This window comes from Mirounga leonina, unplaced genomic scaffold (genome assembly GCF_011800145.1).
Source record: "Mirounga leonina isolate KUSES-001 unplaced genomic scaffold, KU_Mleo_1.0 Mir_172, whole genome shotgun sequence".
NCBI classification, from domain to species: domain Eukaryota; kingdom Metazoa; phylum Chordata; class Mammalia; order Carnivora; family Phocidae; genus Mirounga; species Mirounga leonina.
Window position 1 is genome coordinate 16,799,773 of NW_023270442.1, and position 25,515 is coordinate 16,825,287.

General features: G+C 43.3%; 1 protein-coding gene across 2 annotated transcripts in view; it reads right to left on the reverse strand.

Annotated features, from left to right (window-relative positions):
• Positions 1–25,515, reverse strand: part of HLCS (holocarboxylase synthetase) — a 227,848-nt gene that overhangs the window by 126,241 nt on the left and 76,092 nt on the right. For both annotated transcript variants that reach the window (XM_035017671.1, XM_035017670.1), the window contains exon 6: positions 22,041–22,312. In XM_035017671.1, coding sequence (XP_034873562.1) covers positions 22,041–22,312 — 272 coding nt within the window. The remainder of the gene's footprint in view (positions 1–22,040; positions 22,313–25,515) is intronic.

The following is a 25,515-nucleotide window of genomic DNA, read 5'->3' on the forward strand; positions in this document are numbered from 1 at the left end:
AGGTATTATTTTATTAGTTATTACTCACAATGATTTCCACCCAAATGAGCACAGTGCTCCTTCCCATTTCCTAAAATGTCTTCCCAGAAAATAGTTCATGAATAACGTAAAAACTAGACTATCAAGAGAAAGAAGCAGCATTACGACCTGGGTCATCATTAAATCAGTTGTTGGCAAAGCTGCTCGATTTGGAGCTATAAGGGTTTTCCTCCCTTTGAAAGTGTCCCTCAAAATCTTAAGGATGGGGGGGTTGCTTCACAACAAAACATCGCATGAGGAAAACTATCTTTTTTCAAAAAAAAAAAAAAAAGATTTATTTATTGGAGGAAGAGAGCACACGCAAGCTCGAGGCGGGTGAGGGCCAGAGGGAGAGAGAATCCCCAGCTTGACCGCAGAGCCTGACTCGGGGCTCGAACCCACCACCCTGAGATCATGACCTGAGCCAAAATCAAGAGTCAGAGGATTCACCAACTGATCCACCCAGGCATCCCATTCAGAAAAATATATTAAAGACTAGTTATGAGAAGAATTCCCAGTAACATTATGAGCTAGAGATATCAAAGACCAAAATCCAAACACTAAGAGAAGGCCAACTCCTCCCGGGTCCGCCATGACTGTCTGAAAGGACCTTGGCAGAAGGGTCTGGTGGAAGGGAATTCAGCACCTACCCCCTTCACCCGCCTCCGGCTAGAACCTTGGAGAGGCTGAGGAGCAACTGTGGAGTAAAATTACATCAGAATATACATTAATGAGAATATTTTAAATAACGAGAACGCTGCTAATTATATCTTCTCTTTTTAACACGAGGTTGAACACTTTACAGCAACCCTGAGACTCGCCGTGTGCCCAGCAGGGAGCCTCCTACTCGGCACATACTTGTAAAGGGCCATGACAGCAGGCTGGCCGATACGAGGTGTGAGAAATGAAAACTTTATGTGCAGACAAATTTAGATTTTTAAAATATTTTCACTAGGGGCATAAAGAAAGAGAAATGAGACCACTGGGATTTCAGAAAACGAGAATACAGACTGTGATTTTTGTTTTAAATTTTAGTACTCAGAATACCCAATGCCTAAGGAGTAAATAATCCAGCACGTTACCAAAAGTAACACTTCGGTGTTAACTTCCTACTTTTCATATACTTTAAGCTATTTTGTCCAAGGAAGGGTGGGGGGGGAAATTGTGCACATTTAAGTAAAAGAAGGAAGACAGGGGAGGAAAATGTTTGAATGCAGGAAACAACAACACGCATTTCCTTTCATGATGAGGCTTTCATATATAACCGGGGATACCCAACGTTTACACAACTCCAATGTTCGTAAATCTGTTTTAAGTATACTATGGTGACTATTTTTACAATTCTTCCAGTGATTCACTTACTACAAAAAATAAGGACACATTACATCAAGGGTAAATTTTGGAATGAACACTCATGTATGCCCCAGCGATATTCTACCATTAATACTCTATCATACTTGCCTTAGTACATATCTCTCAACTAGACTATGCATCCACTTAACTGCTTTACACATTTTTTTTTTTAAAGATTTTTATTATTTGACAGTGAGAGATACAGTGAGAAAGGGAACACAAGCAGGGGGAGAGGGAGAGGGAGAAGCAGGCTGCCCGCGGAGCAAGGAGCCCGATGTGGGGCTCGATCCCAGGACCCTGGGATCATGACCTGAGCTGAAGGCAGACGCTTAACGACTGAGCCACCCAGGCGCCCCCGCTTTACACATTTTAACATCAATTTCAGATATCCCTCTCTTAAGACTTAAGCCTGCATTTAACTAGAGTTCAATACTTCAGTTTGTATGTAAAACTTACCTGCAGTGGTATTTTAAGATCTGCTGGGGTTTTTTTTAAGATGTTATTTATTTATTTTAGAGAGAGAGAGAGAGAGAGAGAGAGCGCGCATGGGGGAGGTGAGGAGTGGGGGGAGGGAGGGAGAGGGAGAGAGTCTGAAACAGACTCCCCACTGAGCATGGAGCCCAACACAGGGCTTGATCTCATGACCCTGAGATCATGACCTGAGCCAAAACCAAGAGTCAGATGCTTAACAGACAGGCGCCACCAGGTGCCCCAAGATATCTACTGGGTTTTGACAAATGTATACACCCTGTTACTAAAAGCTCTATTGAAACAAGCAGCAGTACCATCACTCAAAAGGTTCCTCCTGTCCTTCCTGGTTGAACTCCACCCCCATTCCCTAGGGACAACCCCTCTTCTGATCTCCTCCCACCACAGACTGGATCTGCCTGCTCTAGAACTTCACAAAACGGAGTAAAACACTACATACTATTTTGTGGAAGGCTTCTTTCACTGTGCATAGTTTCTGAGATTCATGCAAGTTGATGCATGTGTCCATCCTTTTTGATTGCTGAGTGATGTTCAAGTATATGAATATGCTACAATGTATCCATTCATCCGTTTGATGGACATTTGGGTTGTTTCCAGGTTTGGGCTATTAAAAATTAAGCTGCTATGAACAATGACATACAAGACGTTGTGTAGACACGTATTTTCATTTATCCTGGGTGAATAACCAGGAAGGCACAGGTCAGAAGGGTCAGAAGGGAAGTGCATGTTTACTTTTACAAAAAACTGCCACATCATTTTTTCCAAAGTGGCTGTATCATTTTATATTCCTGCCAACAATGTGATGTTTAGGAATTGTGGTTGTTTCACATCCTCACCAATATTTGGTGTGACCAGTCTTTTCTATTTTTAGCTAATCTTGTGGGTGTGGTGGGCGTGCAGTGGTGTCTCATTCTGGTTTTAATTTGCATTTTCCTGAAGACAGAAAATGTTAAGGATCTTTTCATGTGCTTACTCGGCTGCTGGCATTCCTCTTTTGTCACATGTTGTTCAAATGTTTTAACTGAGTTGTTTGTCATTTGATTATTGAGTTGTAGACGTTCTTTATGTATCATAGATCCCGGTTTTTCTCAAACATGTGTTTGTGCAAATATCTCCCAGTGTGTGGCTTATCTATTCATTTCATCACTATCTTTTTGAAGAGCATAATGTTTTCGTTTTTATGAAGTCTCATTTGTCAATTTTTTTTTTTCTTTTATGGTTACTGCTTTCGGTAACCTGTCTATGAAATCTCTGCCTACCACTAAGTTACGAAGATATTCTACTTTCCTTTAGAAGCATTATAATTTTAGCTCTTGGATTAAGGTCTATGATCTATCTCAAATCAATCTCAGTGCGTGAGGTGAGGTAGGGGTTATAATTCACTTATTTTCCTATAGACTATGTATTAAGGTTACACCAGCACCATTTCATTTTTTTTTTTTTAAGATTGTATTTTTATTTGAGAGAGAGAGAGTGAGAGAGCACAAGCAGGGGGAAGAGGCAGAGGGAGAGGGAAAAACAGCCCCCCCAACGCGGGGCAGGGAGCCCGACTGGGGAGGGGGGCTTGATCCCAGGACTCCAGGATCATGACCTAAGCTGAAGGCAGGTGCTTAACCGACTGAGCCACCCAGGCGCCCCAGCCAGCACCGTTGGATTGCTTTGACACCTATGTCAAAAATCAAATGGCCAATCAAGGGCAGGTCTATTTCTGAAATATTGGGTTCCATTGATCCCTATTTCTTGTTAATGTCAATACCACGTGCTTCAATTACTACAATTTTAGAGTAAGTCTTAGAGTCAGAAAATATGACTTCTCCAACTTTGTTCTTATTCAAAATTACTTTCTCTACTGTAGTGTCCTTGCATTTTTATGTAAATTATATGTAAATTTTAGAATCAGCTTATACGTTTCTACTGAAACTCCTCCTGTGATTTTTATTAAACTTGCACTGAATCCATAAATCAATTTAAAGCAAACTGGCACCTTAATACTGAGTCTTCTCTTCCACAATCATGGCATCTCTATTTCGATATTCCTTAACTTCAAAAACTTTCTAATTTCTTTTTTCTTTTTAAGATTTTATTTATTTATTTGTTAGAGAGAGAGAGAGAGAGAGCAGGGGGAGTGGCAGGCAGAGGGAGAGGCAGGCCTCCTGCTGAGCAAGGAGCCCGATGCGGGACTCGATCCCAGAACCCTGGGATCATGACCTGAGCCGAAGGCAGACACTTAACCAACTGAGCCACCCAGGTGTCCCAAGTTTCTAATTTCTATTGCGATTTCTTCCTTGGCCCATGGATTATTTAGATGTGTGTTGTTGAATTTTGAAATATTTGTGATTTTCCTAGATACATTTTTGTACTAACTTCTAATGTGATTCCATCGTGGACAGAGAAAGTACTTGGTCTATGTGATTTCAAACACTTTATTTTTATGGAGACGTATTTTCTGGCCCAGCATATAATCTACCTTGGTGAATATACCATATGCACTTGAAGAGAATGTGCGTTCAGCTGGATGTCGTGTTCCATAAACACCAATTAGGTGATGGGGGTTGATAGTGTTATTCAGATCTTTTATGTTTTTCACTATTTCTGGTTAGTTGTTCCACTACCTGTTAAGAAAGTGGTATTAAAATCTCCAACTGTGATTGTGGACTTGTCTATTTTTCTCTTTAATTCTGTCATCGTTTTTTTCAAGCTCTGTTATCAGGTAAATACACATCTATGATTGTTACGTCTTCTCAATGAATTGAACCTTTTATCATTATGAAATACCCCTCTTAATCTCTCCTAATTCTTTGTCCTGAAGTCTGTTTTATTGGATGTTAATAAGCTTGCTATTTGCATGGTATATCTCTTTCCATCCTTTTGCTTTTAACCTCTCGATGTCTTTATAATTAAGCGTGTCTTAACGAGAATATATACTCAGGTTTTGCTTTCTTTTTTTTGTACCCATTCTGACACTCTGGCTTTTAACCGCAGTGCTTAGTGGATTATCATTTAGCTGAATTAGGCCTACCATTTTGTTCATTTTTGTTTTTTCCTTCTATTTATCGTCCCAATATTACTTTTTTTTGCTGCCTTCATTTTGATTATTTGGATATTTTAATTTACCTATTAGCTTTTTAGCTATACCTCTTTGCCTTATGTTTTTAAAGATTTCTTTTAATTAATTTATTTAAAGAGAGAGAGAGAGAGAAAGAGAGAGGAGGGGCAGAGGGAGAGAGAGAGAAAGAATCTCAAAAGCAGACTCCCTGCTGAGCCCAGAGCCTGACACGGGACTCAATTTCATGACCCTGAGGATCATGACCTGAGCTGAAATCAAGAGTCGGATACTTCATTGACTGAGCCACCCAGGTGCCCCTTTGCCTTATGTTTTCAGTGGTTACTCCAGGGATTACAATATAAATGCTTAATTTACACACCTACTGAGTTTAGAGTCACCTGAGTGGCTGAGTCGTTAAGCATCTGCCTTCAGCTCAGGTCATGATCCCAGGGTCCTGGGATCAAGCCCTGCATCGGGCTCCCTGTTCAGCAGGGAGTCTGATTCTCCCTTTACCCCTCCCCCCTTCTTGTGTTCCCTCTCTTGCTGTCTCTCTCTGTCAAATAAATAAATAGATAAATCTTCTAAAAAAAAATTTATACACCTACTGAGTTTATACCATTTCACATCAGATGTAGAAATACTGCCACCATTTACCCCCTTTCTACTGTCCTTTATACTAGAGTTACCATATGCACATTAGCATACACAAGATTATGCAGGGTGATGTTACAATTTTTGCTCTAAACAGTCATTTTTTTTTAAGATTTTATTTATTTGAGAGAGAGGGAGAGAGAGAGAGCACAAGCAGGGTGAGGGGCAGAGGGGGAAGCAGACTCCCTGCTGAGCAGAAAGCCCACTGTGGGGCTCAATCCCAGGACTCCAGGATCATGACCTGAGCCAAAGGCAGACACTTAACCAACTGAGCCACCCAGGTGCCCCAACAGTCATATATGTTTTAAAGAAATTAAGTGGAGAAAAGAATTTTAAATTTACTCAGTTATTTGCCATTTTGTTCCTTCTCGAAGGATCCAAGTTTCCCTCTGGTATATTTCCCCTTGCCCTCTGGAACTCCTGTTGGCATTCTATCCAGCAGATCTGCACTATAACAAATGGTCTTAGTGTTCTTTTATCTGGGAATGTATTTTGCCTTCACTGTTGAAGCCTATTTTTGCTGGGTGTAGAATTCTGGGTTGACAGGGTTTTTTCTTTGAGCCCTTTAAAAATACCGTACCACTCTCTTCAGGCTTCCATGATTTCCAATGAGAAATCGTGCATATTCAACTCATCGTTCCTCTGCCTGTAAAGTGATGTTTTCTTCAGGCTGCTTTCAGTATTTTCCTTATCTTTGTCTTCAGCAGTTTGATTCTGATGTGCCTAGGTGTATTTTCATCAGCTTTAACCTGCTCAGGGTTTACTAACATATTGAACTTGCCAATTGATGTCTTTTACCAATTTGGGAGATCATTTGGCCATTGTTTGCTCAAAATTTCTTTCTGCCTCATTCTGTCTCTCTTCTCATGGGATGTCAATTACTATATATTGGATATTTTTAGATTATCCCACAGGTTCCTGAGGTTGTTTTTTGTTGGTTTTTTTTTTTTTTTTTCAGTCTTTTTCTCTCTTCTTTAAATTGGGTAATTATTATTATTCTATTTTCAAGTTCACAGAACTGGAGAACATGAGGAAGATATAATTAAATTCATATGGCTGATCTTTGAAGGGTTACTGTGAACTAGCAAGCTAAAAGAAACATGCCATTGTAATTTTCAAAGGCAACTGTACTAACTACAGATGTCCTATCCCTGTTGAAATTCAAGGAAATAAGGAAATTACTACTACAGAGTACCTAGTCCTACCTGAATACCAGGAACTGAACTGGGACTTTCACATTTACTCTTCTATTTAACCTGTATCACAGCCCAGTAATAGAGGTATTACTGTCCATGTTTTACAGATAATGGTACAGAACAAACAAGTTAAGTAAGATGTCCCACTAGTAAGGTCAAGACCTGGGACTTTAACTTATGACTCCCATTATACCCCTTTCCACAAAAAAATCTCCTAACAAACTTAAGAAAATCACCAAGAATTAGATATGTCACCTGATTTCCTTTTACAACAAGATTAGCATATACATAGATGTTGGAAGGATGGGGGATATAGTGTATTAGGATTTCAGCAAAGCACCTGTAGTAACATAGCATCAGAGGCTAAGAATCTAGGCTCTCAAACAAATCTTTTAAATGCTGGTTCTACCATTTAACTCTTTGTGTGGCTCTGGCCAAGCCATTTCAACCCTCAAAGCAATAGCTCCCTCATTTCTTAAAATGGGAACTATGATGGTACCTATCTCCTAGGATTCCGGTAAAGACTGAATGGGAAAAATGCACATAATGCACAATACCTGCCACACAGTACATGCCAAATTAATGTTAGCTATTATTAAGGCATGACATCGCTATGGCCAAGAGATGAAATAATGTAAAATAATTGTACAATAGTGATGAAATAATATGAAATATTATAAACAACAAGTATTATTGGCTTCATCCTGTTCAACTTCAATCAACATCTGCTTTTGTTTTATAATTTTCCAATTATCTTCTGGAAAAGAACTATTGTAAGGGGGTCACTAAAGAATTATACAGAACCTCTGCCTCAAAAAGAAATATGCTTATTATTTAGAATAGAAAAACACTGGAAATGACAGGAGAGCATTCACTGGAGATTGCTTAAATAAATCACGGTCAAACTGCATATACAGAACAAAAGACGTGTTTTTCGCAGACTAATTGCATGGGAAGTGATTATTTCATAAACAACATAATCACAATCTTACATATCATGTAGGAGGAAAACAGAATAGAAGAAAATATACCAAAAGATTAATACCATTTATAAGTGGTGTGGTTACAGATGATTTTCATTTCCTTAGTATAAATTATTATATTGTCTTGTTTTCTATAATGGCCAAGAATTCTTTTCATAACTAATAAATATTTTCAGGAAAAAAATAGTTTTATGTACCCTGACTGCCTTTAGGTCAAGGCTTTTGGTCCTTCAGACCTAAAGTTTTCATCTCCAACGTGACGATATAACTAAATGTTCATTACTGGAGATGCTTAGAGAAAAGGTGGTAGGGGGATTAGAACAGCCAATAACTATCTTCAAATATCTTAAACTATCTGAACTAATTAACAGATCCTTTAACTATCATTTGGGAGAAAGTTAAAGAAATTTTCTCTACTTGCATCCATGGCCAGATTTCCTCTATGGAATGGGATGGGTTTTGAAGGACCCATCCCGGGAGACAGCACTCGCCCTAAGATGCTGGAATGAGCTGCCCAAAGGTATAAACCACTCAGTAAATATTTGTAAATTGAACAAGGCCAGAAAGTGGCTCATCATCCAGGACTCAGACACATCTGAAACAGTGCAGAGGGCATTCAGGCAGCGGGGGGTGACAGGTGACTGGCCTCTCAGGTACCCTCCTCCCCACCGATCTAAGAGACCACGAGAGTTTTGGTATACACCGTTGGTCCGATTTCAGGTTTACGAGATGTCAAATCCTTCATTCTATCCCAACTATGACCACATTGTGCTGAAGAGATTTGGTCTGTTTCATGACAGTTTTCCAGGTGCCACAGCAAAAAAGACAACATGCCCCCAATCTTACCATGGGGCTCTACCTCCACTGACCCGCAGCTGAACCCCAAGAGGGCCTCTGATGACCTTCAACAGCTGGGAGGCACCACACTTTGCAACAAAGGAAGGGAACGGAACAACACCTAAGCTGAAAGCTACAGGAAGCCTTTTAACTGAGCTTCTAAACAAAAGCAGAAACAATCCTTTGTTAAGAGGAGGTTCGCATCAGAGATTTATAATCCTGACAGGCAACATGCAAGTGTCTTGCGTTACCTTCATGGATAAGCCCAAAGTGTTAAAAATCAAATTACATTTCATTTTGTTGAAGTTTAGAAAAGAGCAGTTGCCATAGGGTATTTTCAGAAGTAAGGAGGATACTGAAAGATTCCAAATAAAAACTCCAGGAAAGCAGGATGAAAGCCCCTTGGATAAATCCTGACCTCAAATTCTGCACCATCGTTCAAGTATGCGCAACCAATACTCCGATTCCAGGGCAAATTCTATGCTGTGTTCATGAGCCAAGCAAGCTCTAATGAAACTTCAAAATCTGAAATGTTGACCAAGACTTCATAGAAGACAACTATGCTCCTGCCCCAACTCCCCCACCCCACTCCCACCACTGCCCTGCCACCCCACTCCCCTCCCAGAGCACTCCTAAGGGGTTCGGGAACTGAGGGGCATTCTCCACCAAAACTGAGATCCCCTCTTGGAGTCTGGGTGTCTGAAACCCAAGCTACTCCGGCAGAGATTTCTCCCCTCAGACTTCACTCACCTGTAACTGGAGACATTTGAATAACCACTGGATAATCACCCCGAGACAACAGCTACTTAGCTTCACAGGGGCAGGGGACCCACCCAGGCTTCCCTGTGTTCCAGAGGGGACCACAGTCACTCAGGCCTCATTGTCAGTCTGGGGAAGTCAGGAAACTGAATGGTGCTGAGTGTTATGAACAATACGCACATAACTTGGACATGACGTACAATAACAACCAAAGAAACCCAGTACAATCCCTTTTGGTCATATTGCTGCACCTACAAGAGGAGAACGAGCTTATCTCATAACAGATAAACTGAAATCCCCATTGCCTTAAATCTTCTTGGAACAAGGCAGGGTATTTTTTAGAATATTTAGAATAGAAAAACACTGGAAATGACAGGAGAGCAGTCCAGGGGTGCCCAGGTGGCTCAGTCGGTGAAGCATCTGACTCTTGATTTCAGCTCAGGTCATGATCTCGGGGTCACGGGATCGGGCCCTACATCAGGCTCCACGCTCAGCACAGACTCTGCTTGAGATTCTCTCTCTCCCTCTCCCCCCCGCTCATACTCCCTCTCTCTAAATATTTTAAATAAAATTAATTACTTAAAATTAAAATTTAAAAAGAAAAAAAAAAAAAGACAGTCCGGCCAACCAGTCAGCCTGCCATTGAGATTTAATTGTCCCAGTCAGCTGGGCCTGAGTGTCCAGGTGGCAGGACCTCGGGCACTTTCTCGGCCAGTTGTCTCCACACCCATGCCCTGAGGAACTTGGGCTCTAGAAGGCTCCCCAGCCCCATCTGTACCAGGTGGGTAGTTCATGTAAAAAGGGGCTTTACTGCTTAAAAAAAAAATTTTTGAAAAAATAAGCCACAGATCTAGTACAACCCTCTCATTTACAGATAAGAAGACGGGTCCAGAGAATTCGGGTGGTTCACCCAACATCACACAGCTGCTGTGTGAGAACGACACAGATAAAATTACAGCCTAAGTTTCCAAGGTCACTGACACTGCTGTCCCACCGTGTAGTTTCATTTTTGGGTAACTTCTGTACACACATATTACCCAATTTTAACCTGTGAAAACCACATCAGCATCCAAGTGACCTCTGGAACCAAAGGCTAGAAAAAGAGGTAGGGACAGACCTCATCATAATCCCTTCCTCTTCTCTTGTCTCCTCTACCCTTCCCACATCCCGAGAAAATACTTCTCTGTCAGGCAATGACTTCATTTTCCTTCTCGCTAATTTGAATACTCTTGTGGGAGAGCCAAACGAAAAATGAAAATGATGAATGACCCCTTGTGCAATGCAGAAAAAATGTGGCGTCTGGGTCTCAGGGTGACGGAATACCCCTCATGCAGAAACAGAACATGCTTCTCTCCAAAACAGAAAGCAGAAACAAGGGCATTTCAGAGCTCCAAGTGTGTTTGGACAAATGGTGGGTGTGTAAAAGATTTTAAAGGGGCAGATGAAAGCAAATCAACCCTCACCTCCAAAGCAGGTAAGTGTTTTTATGTGAAAGAAAAACAGAAGTTTTTCTAAGTGAGTCACAAAGCCATGTCAGGGGAGAAATGGGAATGGGGCAGAGGTATGCAGAACAGGGCGAGGGAAAAAGATCTGCTTGATCACCTAACACATCCTTACTAAAACAAATGTTTTAACCCACAGCTCAGCCTCTACCTCCCTCACGTGTATACAGGTAAGTGGCCATACTTGAATGATCACAAACACCAAATTCTAAGAATATTTAAAATTTTTCCATGTAGAAACTAATGTTAATTCATAAACTGAGTTTCACTTTCTCTTGCACTGAATTTTACTTTTTTTAATTGAAGTATATTTGACACAGAACATTTCGTAAATTTAAGATGTAGATGTTAATTTGATACATTTATATATTGTAATATGATTGCTATTATGGCGATAATGGGCACCTCTAATACATTACTTATCATTTCTGGGTTTTTTGTTTTGTTTTGTTTTATTGTTTTTTAAGTAGGCTTCACACCCAACGCGGGGCTTAAACTCATAACCTTGGGACCACGAGTCGGGACGCTCCACTGACTGAGCCAGCCAGGTGCCCCTCACATTACTTATCCTTTATTTTCAGTGGTTGGAGTAGTTAGGTTCTGGTCTCGAAGCAAGTTTGACGATTACAATATGGTACTGCTGTCTACATTCACTATGCTGTGCATTAGGTCGTGAGGACTTATTTGAGAGCTTGAGGGCTTCTCGTTGCAACTCTGTGCCCTTAAACAACATCTATTCCAGGCCCCCACCCCTCACCCCCATTCCCTGGTAACCACCATTCTACCTCTGTTCTTGGGAGTCTGGCTTTATTAGATTCCACATAGAAGTGATACCACACAGTACTTAACCTTTCTCCGTATGACTTCTCTCGCTTAGCAAGACAGACAAGGTCCTGTCCATGTTGTCACATATCCAAGTTTTTAAAATGCTGCTTTCTTGTCATACATTTTTTTTCTTGCATGAGAACCTTGGGACACATTGTCAATCTTTATTTTTGCAGTTGCCAAGGAGGCGGCTCTCAGCAGTCTCCATCTGGAGAGAGCACCCATCTTAGCGGGGAGACAAGCAGCACTTCCTGATCACCCACTCCATGTCAGAGACTGAGCCAAGGGCTCCCCATTTCACCCCTCCCTTTGACCCTCTCAACATGAGTGCCATTCCTAGGAGTGGGCATCACGACAGTTTGCTCATTTTAAGATGAGAGGTCATGGAATTCGCCCACAATGCTCGGGGGACTGAGATGCTGTCAGTATCCCAGGCTACCCTGCCCAGTGTAAGCCAGATCTCTCATCTGCCCACTCTGGGCCCTCCCAGGACACGTCGCTAAGAAATCACTCCTCTGCTCTCAATAACTGAGAGTGAAAACATTCCCAACCACCGTAGGATGCTGCTCACTTCTAAACTGCAGCTAATCCTCAGCTTTCTCTCTAAGACGCATCCGAACCAGGGAAAAACAGGAAGTTTAGGGAACTGGCTGTCACCTTCTTTACTGAAGACATTTTCCAGCCCCAAACCTTGCTTTATTACCCTTTGTGGTATTTTATTGCTCATTCAAAATAACAGATGCCTCTGACAAAATGAATATCAAGTGCAGTATACATCTGAGCAATTCTGCAGAGTAGTAAGTATGTAAGCAACTCAAGACCATCATGCGACATCAAACACATGCATTTCCAACCGGTGCAAGAGGTTTAGGGGCTCAAGGAAGATGTGGGTGATGCACAAGGCATATCGTGGGACTGATGAAAATGTTCAAAGAGTCAATGTTCTGGCTCTTTCCAAATGACTCTTGTTATCTGTGAAAATGATAAACTGTGAAGATTTAAAAAAAGAATAAATTTGATTAAAAAAGGGCGTAACTGGCTCCACATATTTTAAGGGTAAGACAAATACAGACAACTGACTATGTTTTCTCATCTTTCAAGAAAAGCTGAACTAAAACAACCCATTTCTGGCAAAAAAAAAAGTAACTAGTGATGAGCCATCATGCTTCTTGCATGACGAGAAAAAGCTGCCAAAACCTTCCACAAAAACTCCACCCAAAGAAAACACATATTACAATCTGGGGGGAAGACGATGCTGATCTGTTTCACGGACACTCACAGCACTACCACTGAAGAGCTCAAAAGAACAAATGAATTACACCGAAGTTTAAATAACAGTGAGAGCCCAATCAATATGAGCTCTGTGCTGAGAGCTTTGCAGACGAGTCTCAGTACATCCTCTCCGGATCCTGGGGGGGATGCAGGCTTCTGGAAGGAAGGTCTCAAGTGTCTGTTGTCCTTCCCCACCGGGTCCCAGAGCCTGCGGCAAAGGCCTGCACACAGCAGATGCTGAAGAGAAATTAGTTGAGCGAATGAATTTAAAAAGAAAAAATGAAGAGGAAAGCAGAGACTATGACCGGCAACACTGCATGGATAAGGAAACACTTGCATGGTTTCTGATTTACCCAAGGTCACTCATGTAGTAAAAGGCGGAACTGGAATTCCAACCCAGGACAGAAATACCCCGTTTGCAAGATCTAAGCCCCTAGGGTCAAACCAGGAGTCTATCCTTAGTAATTAGAAATGAGTGAACCATGGGGAACTAGCTGTTTCTACAAATACATCCCACAATGGATACCTTACCACCGTGTCTAGGGTTTTTGTTTTTGCTTTTGTTTGGTTTTGTTCTGTTTTTCCCTAGAAGTCTGGTGTACCCTCAAAAGATTAAAGAACCACCATCAAGAACATGAAAAGACTGTGCTGTGTGTTTGGAAGAAGGCTCCAGAGGAAGAGCTTCTACTGTTGGGGGCGGGGGGAGGGCACGGCAGAAACACCACCATGGCTGGGACCAATGATGTTCACCGTTCACATGGCATCGCTGGGTGGTGACCTTCTCCCTCACTCTTCTGAACCGTGAAACGTGGGACACTTCAGGTTGTCCAACAGTTAAATGTCACTTAATGATGAGAGAGGGACAAAGAAGGTCCAATTCTCATGAAACTGCCCTCTAGACAGCACACGCTGTAACCACCACAAAATGGCGCACCGCACAATGAGTTTACCCTACTTTAAAAAAAGTCAGCTACAAAATGTGAAAGCAAACATCCTAAAACACTAAAAATTAATGTGGAGGCACCTCTGGAAAATAATGGGCCACTTCATAATTCAATTCCAGGAGCATGGCATGCGAAAGGTTAACTTATTCAGGTGTTGAATTGGGGCAAAGAAAAGCATTTGATGGAGAACTTGCCAGAATAGCCAGCCCTTCAGTCGTGACCTCTAGAGTCAAAGGCTGCAGTTATATTCTAAACCTTAATTTAGAGGTAAACATTCAAATGAAGCTTTCTTTAAAATTCTCCAATAATTTTCACTTTAAAAGTACAAAATTGGCCCATAAAAAAAGCTCACACTAATTATTGCAAAGCAATCAACTTCTTAAAAACCCTTTATTTCACAATTACACCAACATCCCATTAGTTTGGGACACTTACCCATGTATTTATTCTTTGCTCATTACCTATGTGCACATTAAGAGTACACCAATAACACAATACAGGCATTAATATGTAAAACATCAACAAAAGCCATCTGGAAAGCTAATGAATAATCAAGGGACTTCAAATTAAACTACAGAATTTTCCCTTAGAATCTTTAGGACAACACTGTCAAGTTCAATCTATTCACTCCGCCTCCAGAATCAATTTTTCAAACCTTATGACAGGTCTAATCGCTTCCACCTGTGTCTCTAGCTTGACTCTTGACTGGCATGCTACCAGCCAGGGTGGAAATGTAGACAAAGACCCCTATTAGGATCCGGCTGTTTCTCTACTGTGAGGTCACTCAGCCATTAAATTAGTTCCAGCCCAATTTCTGTCTCTCAGGCCTCGACTTCAGGGGAGGAGGGTGTGCAGGGGAGCGAGTTAGGGGAGCAGAACCAGAAGAGCAGAAAAGGGGAAAGAGATGTTTAAGGGACTGAATGGACACACATGCAGAGAGGCGAAAAGCTAGCGTTGGCCCCAAATTCTGAAACAAAAATACTCTTTATCAAATGATGGTGGCCATTCTCCCCAACGCGATTTCCCCAAAATGTTTTCAAAAACTCTGTTCTGGGATTGTTTTTCCTTTTCATTCCTTTTGCTCGCAGGAAGCCTACTGTCTCCCATGCAAAGTGAGCCTAATTCCCAAAACCATTTCAGCCCTCTAGAGGTGCCGGGGAAAGGTTGGCTGGTGAAAGAGGCAGACTTGGGAAGATCACCCCATCAAGGGAGTGTCCAGCACCCCAGATCTCACAGCTAAGGAGAGCAAGGCCCCGGGGAGGGATACAGAGCCAGATGGTGATAAAATTTTCAGTTCCAGCATTTTCCCTACCAGACCCGGGGATTTTGGAATCAGGAATGATGCCTGACACATAGTAATTGCTCAAAAAAAATTCACTGACCAGTCTACTTCCTTCCCTATATCACATTATCTACTGCACCCACTTCTCTCTGCCCAAACCCCTTGCATTCAGAACAACACACAACATGTATGAGCTGAATGTGCACTGCAATCTGATTCTTCCAATGCACTGTAAGGCTGGGGGGAGTACCTGCTCCATCATTCTCCCTCAAGAGCCTAACCCAGTGCCTGGTGTACAGAAGGCATGCCATAAATAATGCTTCTATGGATGAGGGCAAACTTAAGCCTGAAAAATGAAGGGACTTAAACAATATTAAGAAAATAAGCTTATTTAATAAGGAAATCTGTATTATTCTTTACAAATAAAAAAGAGTCCACCCTTGGTCAGTTTACTGAGGATATGTAAGTATGCTAAGGAAATCAGTATGAACAAGTTTGTGGTCATCTGGCTCACCACAAACTGTGGCTTCACACCGGAGTTATTTCAGTATCTGACAGCGACTTGGTAAAAGTCATCAAAAAAGATGATATGAGTCAAAATCTAATAAGGGACAATTCCACAGTTATCACAACTCAGTTACTCCCAAGCTCTGTGCTCCATGGTCTAGGCTAATGCCTTCCCCACAGCAGAGACTAATCACAAGATGAGACAGGGGCATCTGGGTGGCTCAGTCGTTGGGCGTCTGCCGTCAGCTCAGGTCATGATCCCAGGGTCCTGGGATCGAGCCCCGCATCGGGCTCCCTGCTCGGCGGGAAGCCTGCTTCTCCCTCTCCCACTCCCCCTGCTTGTGTTCCCTCTCTCGCTGTGTCTCTCTCTGTCAAATAAATAAAATCTTAAAAAAAAAAAAAAAAAAAAGATGAGACAGAATGTGGTATCCCAAGCACGCCACATGGAGGTGTTTCTCTCAATGGTGGTGATGGATGGTGCTAATCCATCGCCAACGCCGGTGTAGACCCCACCACCACCAACAGCTCACATCTGCAAATGGTTTCCGGGGTGCGCATCTGTAGGACGTGACTGTGGGACACAGTAATGTTCACTGGTCCAGACACAGTACGGAGCCCATGCCCTTGGGACTCTATCCAACTAGCTGAGCTAACTGGTCACAGGAAAACCTACCAGGAAATAGGGAAGAAAAAGAAAGGTGTCTAAAGGCAATCAAATCCAGCATTGTGTCCAAAAGGTTACCCTGACAACAGAGTAGAAAACACGTTTCAGGGTCAGAAACACGTGCCAAGGAACTTGACTGGAGCAGGGAATAGAGGGTGAAATTATCTGTCCTAGTCAGACGGGTGGGTAGCAGAGCCAAGTACGACTCTTGGGGGACTATCACGCACTGACATGGCTTTCACTTTTTATGTTTGGAGACGGGAGCCCATAGGCCCTTCAACTGCCTTGATTTAGTTGCTAGCAAGCAGCTCTCTTATCTCCCCCAGTCACTCCCTTCCCCAGAGCTCCCTCCCCTCCGCTGGATCACTAACACACCTTTAACATTCACAGGTCAGGGGCAGGAGGGGAAGGTTCTGGCACCTGCCTGCTTTCATACCTTGAGCTCAAATGAAAGCTGCCAACGTCTGTCTCAGGGCCGCGGGAGTTCAGCTGGGTTTGTAGCCAGAGAAGAAAAGATGGTAGCCCTCCAAACTATTTGTCAGAAGAGCAATTTCCAAGTTACCTTTGATGGTACTGAGTAAGCGTGAGACAGAATTAGTGTGAGTATTCAAATAATTATTTTCACCCATGATTTTAAATCTTGTAGGCCCCGGGGCTATCATTCCATGTATACTATTTAAAGGCCTCCAGCTATTTTTCTTAATAGTCCGACTAATAAAAAGTACATGCTTGGGAAAAAGACTTCTAATTCTCCTCCAGTATCTGTTCTCCACTCCTCCCTAGTGTACTCGGCCCCTGATTTTCAGTGGATTCATGGATGCTGAGTACACAGACCACAGTTATTTCCTAGCCTTCTTTGTGGGTCGATACGGTCTTGTGCGTAGATCCTAGCCCTAGAATATAAACAAAAATGTCACGAGCGATTTCTGGAAAGAGTCCGTAAGAGTGGAGGCACACCCCTCTCAACCCCTTCCCCCGCGTACTGGCCAAGACCAGAACATAAATGCCGGGGGCACCTCTCAGACCACTTGCTGAGGGTGGCGGAGCAACTCAACTGCATCCTTAACGTGGGGGGCCGCACGCTGGTGGACCCTGGGCTGCCCATCTCGGCCTCTCTCATTTACGGGACAGAGAAATGAACCCAAACCTCAATCCTGTTTGAAACACTTTAATTCGGGGATACCTGTCTAATCCTAATTGACCCAGAAGCTGGTACCCAAATGGGGTGTGCAAGGCTTCGATCTCACGCATATCACCAGAAATGCGACCTGAGAGAGAGGGAGGGTCATCGGGGCAGGGAACAGTGGAGACCGCTCCTGTCAAACAGCAGCAAAGCTTCTGCTAGAAGCCTGGCTTTCTACAGCTTGGGAGGAAGACCATGCAACTGTTAGAAGCGATACCATTATAGGGACTAGCTCTGAACACTCACAACGTCAGTGCTTCCATCCTTGACACTCAGCAAAGTTCACTGAATGAAAGGGACATGATCTCCACAAGAGCTAGTCGGTCTCAAAGGATGGAAAAGAAAACAGATCTGATAAGCTGTCGGCCACCAGCAATCTACGCTGGAGCCTCCGGGGCTGTCCCTGCAGCCCCCATAGGTGGTAAGACAGATGCTTCACCACAGACAGCCTGCAGCCTTGTGCCAAGTTGTCATCAAGGGATCACCCACACCACCGTTTCGTTCAGCCAAGGGACCCGCCATCTAATTGGGTGAGAAGAGGATGGGCAGAGTATCAGGGCCTTTAAAAAACCAGAGTTTTTAGGCTAAAAGTCTCAACTCGAGATAAGATCTTTGATGGTTATTCACACAGAACCATCAGAGGCCTACTAAAGTTTTCAGAAACATCTATCTCCGCAGAAACCATTAGGCTGACCTAAAAGGCTGTGATTTCACCCTAAGAACAGTAATATTCAGACCCCTCGAACCCTCACCAAGAGTGGGTGTCAGAAGCCCATCCCCTCTGATGCACATCTCAATGTGTTACAGTCAAGACCCTCCCAAAAGGCAGTCATGACCCCAAGGACACCAGGCCAGATGCATGACCAGGAAACCTACCTACTGCCTGTTCAGGGAGTCCTTCCCTGCCCAGGGGATTCCATGGTCCCCATCCCAGCCAGCGGCAGAGTACACGTCTGTTTTCAGTAGCAGACTGCCAGACCTCAGTGAGCCACGTCCAGCCCTGACAGAGAAGGTTCCATCCCCAGAGATCCTGAATCTGCTCGAGAGGAAGTAGACTAGTAGAGCTACCTTCCTGGAGGAGGGGGTGAGAGTTTTAGATGGGGCGGGCGGGGGGGGATACAACACAGATATTTGGGACTGAGGTAGAAATTGCTGGCTGTTCCCCACCATGGGCTTCCCCCTCCTTTCTTAGGAAGGGAACTCCCAATTTTTAGCTGCAACAAGTCCCTGCAGGTGGGGGGGGGAGGGCAGAGAAAAAAGATTTTAGAAACCTTATAATAAAGATCTATTATCTAACTTAAATTTTACTTCTATTCCAGACCCTGAGGAAAGAGCCACAGAAGTGACAGATATAAAGAGAGAAACATGCATGGAATTCAAACCCAGGCCACACTTTTGAAAATTCTTCTTGCTCTGCATAATAGACCTATGGATGTGGTCGGTCCACAGGAACAATTCCATATATGGTAAATTCTGATACGTAGCTTTCTACACGCTGGTATGATACTGGAGTTTGACTCTGATGACCCTAGGCACTAAAAGATTCTGTATGAGGGCGCCTGGGTGGCTCAGTTGGTGAGGCGACTGCCTTGGGCTCAGGTCATGGTCCCGGAGTCCTGGGATCGAGTCCCACATCGGGCTCCCTGCTCAGCGGGGAGTCTGCTTCTCCCTCTGACCCTATCCCCTCTCATGCTGTTTCTCTCTCTCTCTCAAATAAATAAATTAATTAATAAAAAAAAAAAAGATTCTGTATGAAACTGGTTGATACATGTAAAGTACATTGAAGCAGTCAGTATCTGAAAGATAAAAGCTTTCAACACATTAGCTAGTATTATTATTATTATTATTATTATTATTATTATCATTATGACAATAGACTGTGCTTCCATGAGGAGAGCCCATGTGGGATCAAATATAATATTGGCTATAGACATGGTTTTGGTCTGGGGCACGTGGGTGGCTCAGTCAGTGAAGAGTCTGACTTTTGATTTCGGCTCAGGTCGTGATCGCGGGGTCGTGGGATCAAGCCCCGCATCGGGCTCCCCACTCAATGCGGAGTCTCCTAGAGAGTCTCTCTCTCTCCCTCTGCCCCTCCGCCCCTGCTCTCACACTCTCGCCCTCTCTCTCAAATGAATAAATGTTAAAAAAAAAAAAAAAGAAAGAAAGAAATGGTTTTGGTCTTACTCTTAGAAAGGAATAAGCCATATTTATCCATCTCATGGTCCCTTTGTGGACAACTGTGAGTTTTCGGCATCAAGGTGACCTCAAGCTCCTTCTCCTAAAAAAGGCTACAGCCCATCCACCCCACCCCACCCCCAGGAACTTCTCAGCAGGCTTGCTGACTCACGAGGCTGCTGTGAGTAACTGTATCTCGCAGTGTTCGGAAGGAAGCCATGCGAGCCGTGCAACAGGACATCTGTACGTTACGGTGAGCAGCCACTATTTATTAATGCGGGATCTGCTCTGTGCCAAGCAGAGGGATTAATCATTAATCATCAAAGCTATTTCATTCTCTGTGCTCTACAGAGACCAGGCAAGAAGAGAAACAAAGACACTTCCTAAATGCCCTTGGAAAAGCCAAAATATTTTTCTCTTCTGTAAAAATACAAACTCGTAATCCTACAGAAGGTTCTGACTCTGCTATTGTCCGGCTCAGCTACACACTTTTCCAGACTTAAGTTGCTTAAGACAGAATGTAAAAAAAAAAAAAAAGTTCAGTATCAAAAAGGAACTTACCAGTGTTCAAGGGTACTAAAGCAGTGTATTTACACGGCATTTTCTTTCTATCCTAAAACACGTGCTCACCAGGATGTACGGAAACCCAACCATCTGATTACACAGGAGATGGGTCATCCACTCTAGAAGGCTTGCAGCCCTCTTAGTAATCACTGCCCACTACACGAGCTCAGAGACCGTAATTCCAGTGGTTCAAGATCGTCCCAACATAAAATATTCTTCACTTACTGCCCAACAAAAATGGACAAGTGCCAGTGTTTTTCTTTTTTTTTTTTAAGATTTTATTTATTTGAGAGAGAGAGAGCACGAGCAGGAGGAGGGACAGAGGGAGAGGTAGAGAAGCAGACTTGCCACTGAGCAGGGAGCCTGACACAGGGCTCGATCCCAGGACCCTGAGATCACGACCTCAGCCAAAGGCAGGTGCTCACCGACCGAGCCACACAGCCGCCCCATAAAGTGCCAGTGTTTTTTCCATCTAAATTTAATCTCCCAAAATCCTATGTCAAATGCCGTGTTTGATTTTTTATTTGGAAAATAAGATGATAATAGGTCCCCTTTTCAATATAAATAGTGTGCGCTTGAGTAACAAAGGATTATCACAGAGTTTGCGCAAGCAAGTAACAATTGCTCCATATACAAACACAGGCTTTTCCCTTCTCATCGGAGGGCACGGGACTGGGTAGGAGGGGAGGCAGGAGAGGGAAGGGAACACTGAAAAAAAGTACCTATGACAACACAAAATAACCCAGCAAATAAGAACTGTTCACGGCCATGGCTCCTATGTCCCTCGCGCTACACCCACCTCACTCTACTGATTCCGCTCCACGAATGCTTTCTCTACACACTATTCACACAAAACCGCCAATTCCATGGCTTTGACGATGACAGTCAAGAAAATTCTAAGGTTATCTCATCATTTTATAACAACATATTATCAAATTCCAGAAATGATTAAGAAAGACCAACATATTTCCCTACGGTGAATTATGCATCTAATTGTGCAGTCCCATGAGTGAAAATGCCCAGGAACTGTGAATCCAGTGGGGTGTTTGGTTTTTGTTTTTGTTTTTTAATTTTACATTCCTGAAATTTTAGTCCCATGTTGAAGGAAGACGCCTTTCTTATTCACTCCCTCTATAAGCCTCCTTTTTAAACTATCTCAATATAAGAATATTAATACTAATTTAAGAGTTAAAAAAATTCCTTTCATCTGTTTGTCATTTTTTAAACTTTAACCAGTCTATGAAACAGAAGAAATAAGAAAGAAAACTCAGTAAGAATAAATCTCAAACATCTAAATAGGATTAGAGAGCGCCTGCAAAATGTATTGAATAGGGAACATATCAAAATGGGTTTCCAAAAGTACGAAGTTTCCGATTCATTTCAACTGACACAGCTCATATGTCGTTCAAATGTGCTGTCCTAGCCCCTCCACAAAACATCTTCTGGCTACGACAACACAAAAATAAAATGATGGCCTGAGTAATAACACCACTGGGTAAAGATATTTTTCCATAAAGTTTCTTCCGAGGATCATCTGAAAGGTCAACCACTAAGGGAAGGAAGAGGGTCACAATACACAAAATCCCCTTGCTTTCAAATATAAACCTGTGATCAAGGAACATTTTTAAATTTTTCTTCCTACATTTTACCTCTTCTAGGACCACCTTGCTTTGCTAATGGGCTTATTGAGAGTTCCCCTTCGTTTCTACCCCTTCTCCCCCAACGCTGGTCCGACAGGAGACTCCTCTGGACTCCTCTGAGCAGGTGCACAAAGTCTGGCCAGAACTTACCCGTCCAGAAGGTTCATTGTGGTAGGCGTCACTTCGGCAAACAGAATTACTTTTCCAAGTCGCTTTGTCTGCAGATTCTGTCGGTAGATGTCTAGGTTAAAATTTTCTGAAGAGAAGGCCTCCACGTCAGTCACCACAGGTAGAGCAGATGGACTGATTTCTATTTCAGACGTGTAGGATGAAAGAAACTTGAGGGAGAGCTTGCTGGATTTTATGACTCCTTCAGGATCCACATGCTTCTCCAGCCACCGCATAAGAGGATCCCAGATTTCCTGTGTTACAAAGAAATGAAAAGGTCGTCATTTGGCATTACAAGAGGTGATGGTAGCCTTTCCCTAAAATGCCACTTTGGTAATATAAGTACTTCCTAATTCATGACCAGGAGGAGCTGGAGTAACATATTCCAAACATCTGTGCTATCACAGAGTAAACAATAAGTATATGAAATATGCTTATACCAGGGGCGCCTGGGTGGCTCAGTTGGTTAAGCGACTGCCTTCGGCTCAGGTCATGATCCTGGAGTCCCGGGATCGAGTCCCGCATGGGGCTCCCTGCTCGGCAGGGAGCCTGCTTCTCCCTCTGACCCTCCCCCCTCTCATGTGCTCGCTCTCTCTCATTCTCTCTGTCTCAAATAAATAAATAAAATAAAATAAAATAATAATAATAATAAAAAAGAAATATGCTTATACCAGAAAAATACACTTGTCCCTTGAACAATGCAGGTTTGAACTGCGAAGGTCCACTTACGCTCGGGCTTTTTTCAATAAATACAGTACAGCGCTGTAAATGTATTTTCTCTTCCATACGCTTTTCTTAATAACCTTTCCATTTCTCTAGCTTACTTTCTTGTAAGGAGACTGTATATAATACACATAGCACACAAAATACGTGTTAATCGACTGACTGTTTATGCCATCGGTAAGGTTTTCAGTCAACAGTATGCTATTGCTAGTTGAGTTTTTGGGGAGTCAAAGTTATATGCTGTGGATTTTCGACCTCCCTGGCAGGGAGCGGGGTGGAGGGGGGGATTCTCCTAATTCCCACACTGTTCGAGGATCAACTGTAAACTGTTCAGAAGCCAGGATCCAAAGAAATAAATGCACCTTATTAAACTTTCTATCCTACATTATATCGTAAATACTTAAAAGTCTTCTCCGGCTCTAGAGTTCATTAGTAATTCTCTAGTCTGTCCCTTTTGCAGGAAATTTACAGCTTTAAACTTTCGCCCCTCAAGGAAATTCTTATCCTACCTCGGGAAATACTGTAAAATGCCAGAACAGAAGTCACAGAACACAAGACCCTAAGATAAGAGCATCTGCTCTCCCCCTCTGGAGGACCTCTACCCCCTCTCCTAGACAAGCTGACCCCCACCAGCCACTGACAGGTCACCAGCAGGGGGAACGTGACTTTTACATGGGGAAATAATGGGGAACCCAACAGCAGCCTCCACTTTGTCCAAATGTGGGTCCAGGGGGGGTTGGGAGGGAGGCAGAACCTACTAGAAACCTTGCCTAATCCAGAACAGAGCTCTCTATTCCAATCCCTACAACAAGAAGGGGTCTGGGAGCCTCCAGCAGGCTGCAACTTCCTCTCAGGCCGTGGACGCCCCACCCTGGAGGGACCTCCCTCCGGGGTGGGGTAGGAGGTGGGGCACCAGGGAACTACGGGATCAGGGGAGTCATCACCCTGAGAGGCCAACACCAAATGTATTAAGATCAGAGAGTCACAGTAAACACAGATCTAGGCTCTTAGGCCACCTTCATGCAAATGCTGGGCCTTTCGAAAGAGGAAAGGTGCCCTTCTGTTAACACAGGGTATGCCCCAAAGCTGCATGTGGCCGCAGAGAAGCAGCTTCAGAGATGAAATTTCACTGAACTAAATTCAACTAATGGACCATTAAAATGTACTTCCACTTGACGAAAAATATAGAGGACAGAAGAACAAGTTAAATAACCTCGGGAGGAAGGAATCAGAAGAAATCAAGAAGGTGAGATATTTCACAAAACAAGAATTGGCAAGTCAATGTCACAGGGGCCCCAAAGGCAGAAGGGGGGTGGGAGGGTGAGACCCCGTCTGGATGAGGAGAGACGTGAAAGACACTATCAAATACAGTGAGTGGCTCTTCACTGCATTCTGGTTTGAACAATTGAGCTGGAAGAGACATTTTGAAACAATTGGGAAATCTGAATCTGGACAGGATGGATCAGACAACAAAGATTCACTGTCAGGTCCAGTAGGCATGATAACGGTACCGTGGTAATGTAGAAACACAGCCTTAATGGTAGAAATGTGTATGTGTCATGGTATCTGATGAAGCAAATAAGGCAAAACACTAATAACTATTAAATTTAGACCATGTATATTTGGGGTATCTGTCACACTATTCTCTCTATTCTTCTCTAGATTTTAAAACTATCATAATTAAAAATAAAACAAAATGGGGGCACCTGGCAGCTCAGGCAGTTAAGCGACTGACTCTTGGTTTCGGCTCACATCACTATCTCAGGGTCGTGAGATCGAGCCCCGTGTCGTGCTCTGTACTCGGTGCGGAGTCTGCTGGTCCCTCTCCCTCCCCTTTTGCCCCTCTCCCCACTCACACACACACTCTTTCTCTCAAATAAATAAATAAAATCTTTTAAAAAAGTAAAAAAAAAAGATAAAACAACACACACACACAAATGGTAAAATAAATACTGACTATTATAAAAATATCAGATTCAACTAAAATGTTTTGTCAACCCATTCATGCGACAAATATTATGATATTATGGGGTGCCTACCACCATATGGTAGACTTTCTTATAGGTTCTGGACATTCAGTAGTGAACAAAGGAGCCAAAGTTCCCATCCTCAAAAGGCTTATATCCTAGCATGGGAGTCAGATCATTTTTATAAAAATTCATCAGCACAAGACATAGAATGTTAGTCATAAGTGCCAAGGAAAAGACGATAAGCAGAGAAGAGAGATAAGAAGTGTTGGAGGTAGGCCATCGTGGGGAGGGCAGATGAACCCTGGGGGGAGGGAAGAAAGGAGGGTGGGACAATGTAACCCACACAAGCCCATAGCTCTTCTCTATTTACATAGAGGATTCCAAGGAGGAGCAGAGGCCCAAACGGGAGCATGAGGGAGGGGAGTGCCCAGAACACAGAGAAAGCCAGGAGGCGGCCAAGGAGCCCAGAGGACAGAGGTAGAGGGGCACTCACGCCGTGCAAGGCCTGAAGGGCCACAGCAGGGACTGGGGCTTTCACTCTGGGGGCAATGAGGAGGCTTGGAGGCTTCAGGAAAGGGAGTGTGGTGACCTCCCGCGGTCACAGTCACCGCAGGATCACTCACTCAGCAAACTGCCCTGAGCACAGATTAAGGGGGAGCAAACACATGGGAGCAGACAGCAGTCAGGAAGCCTCTGAAGCTCCCAGGAGGGAGATGCTAACACCTGGACAGGTATCACAGCGGCCATGAGACTGACGTAGAGGC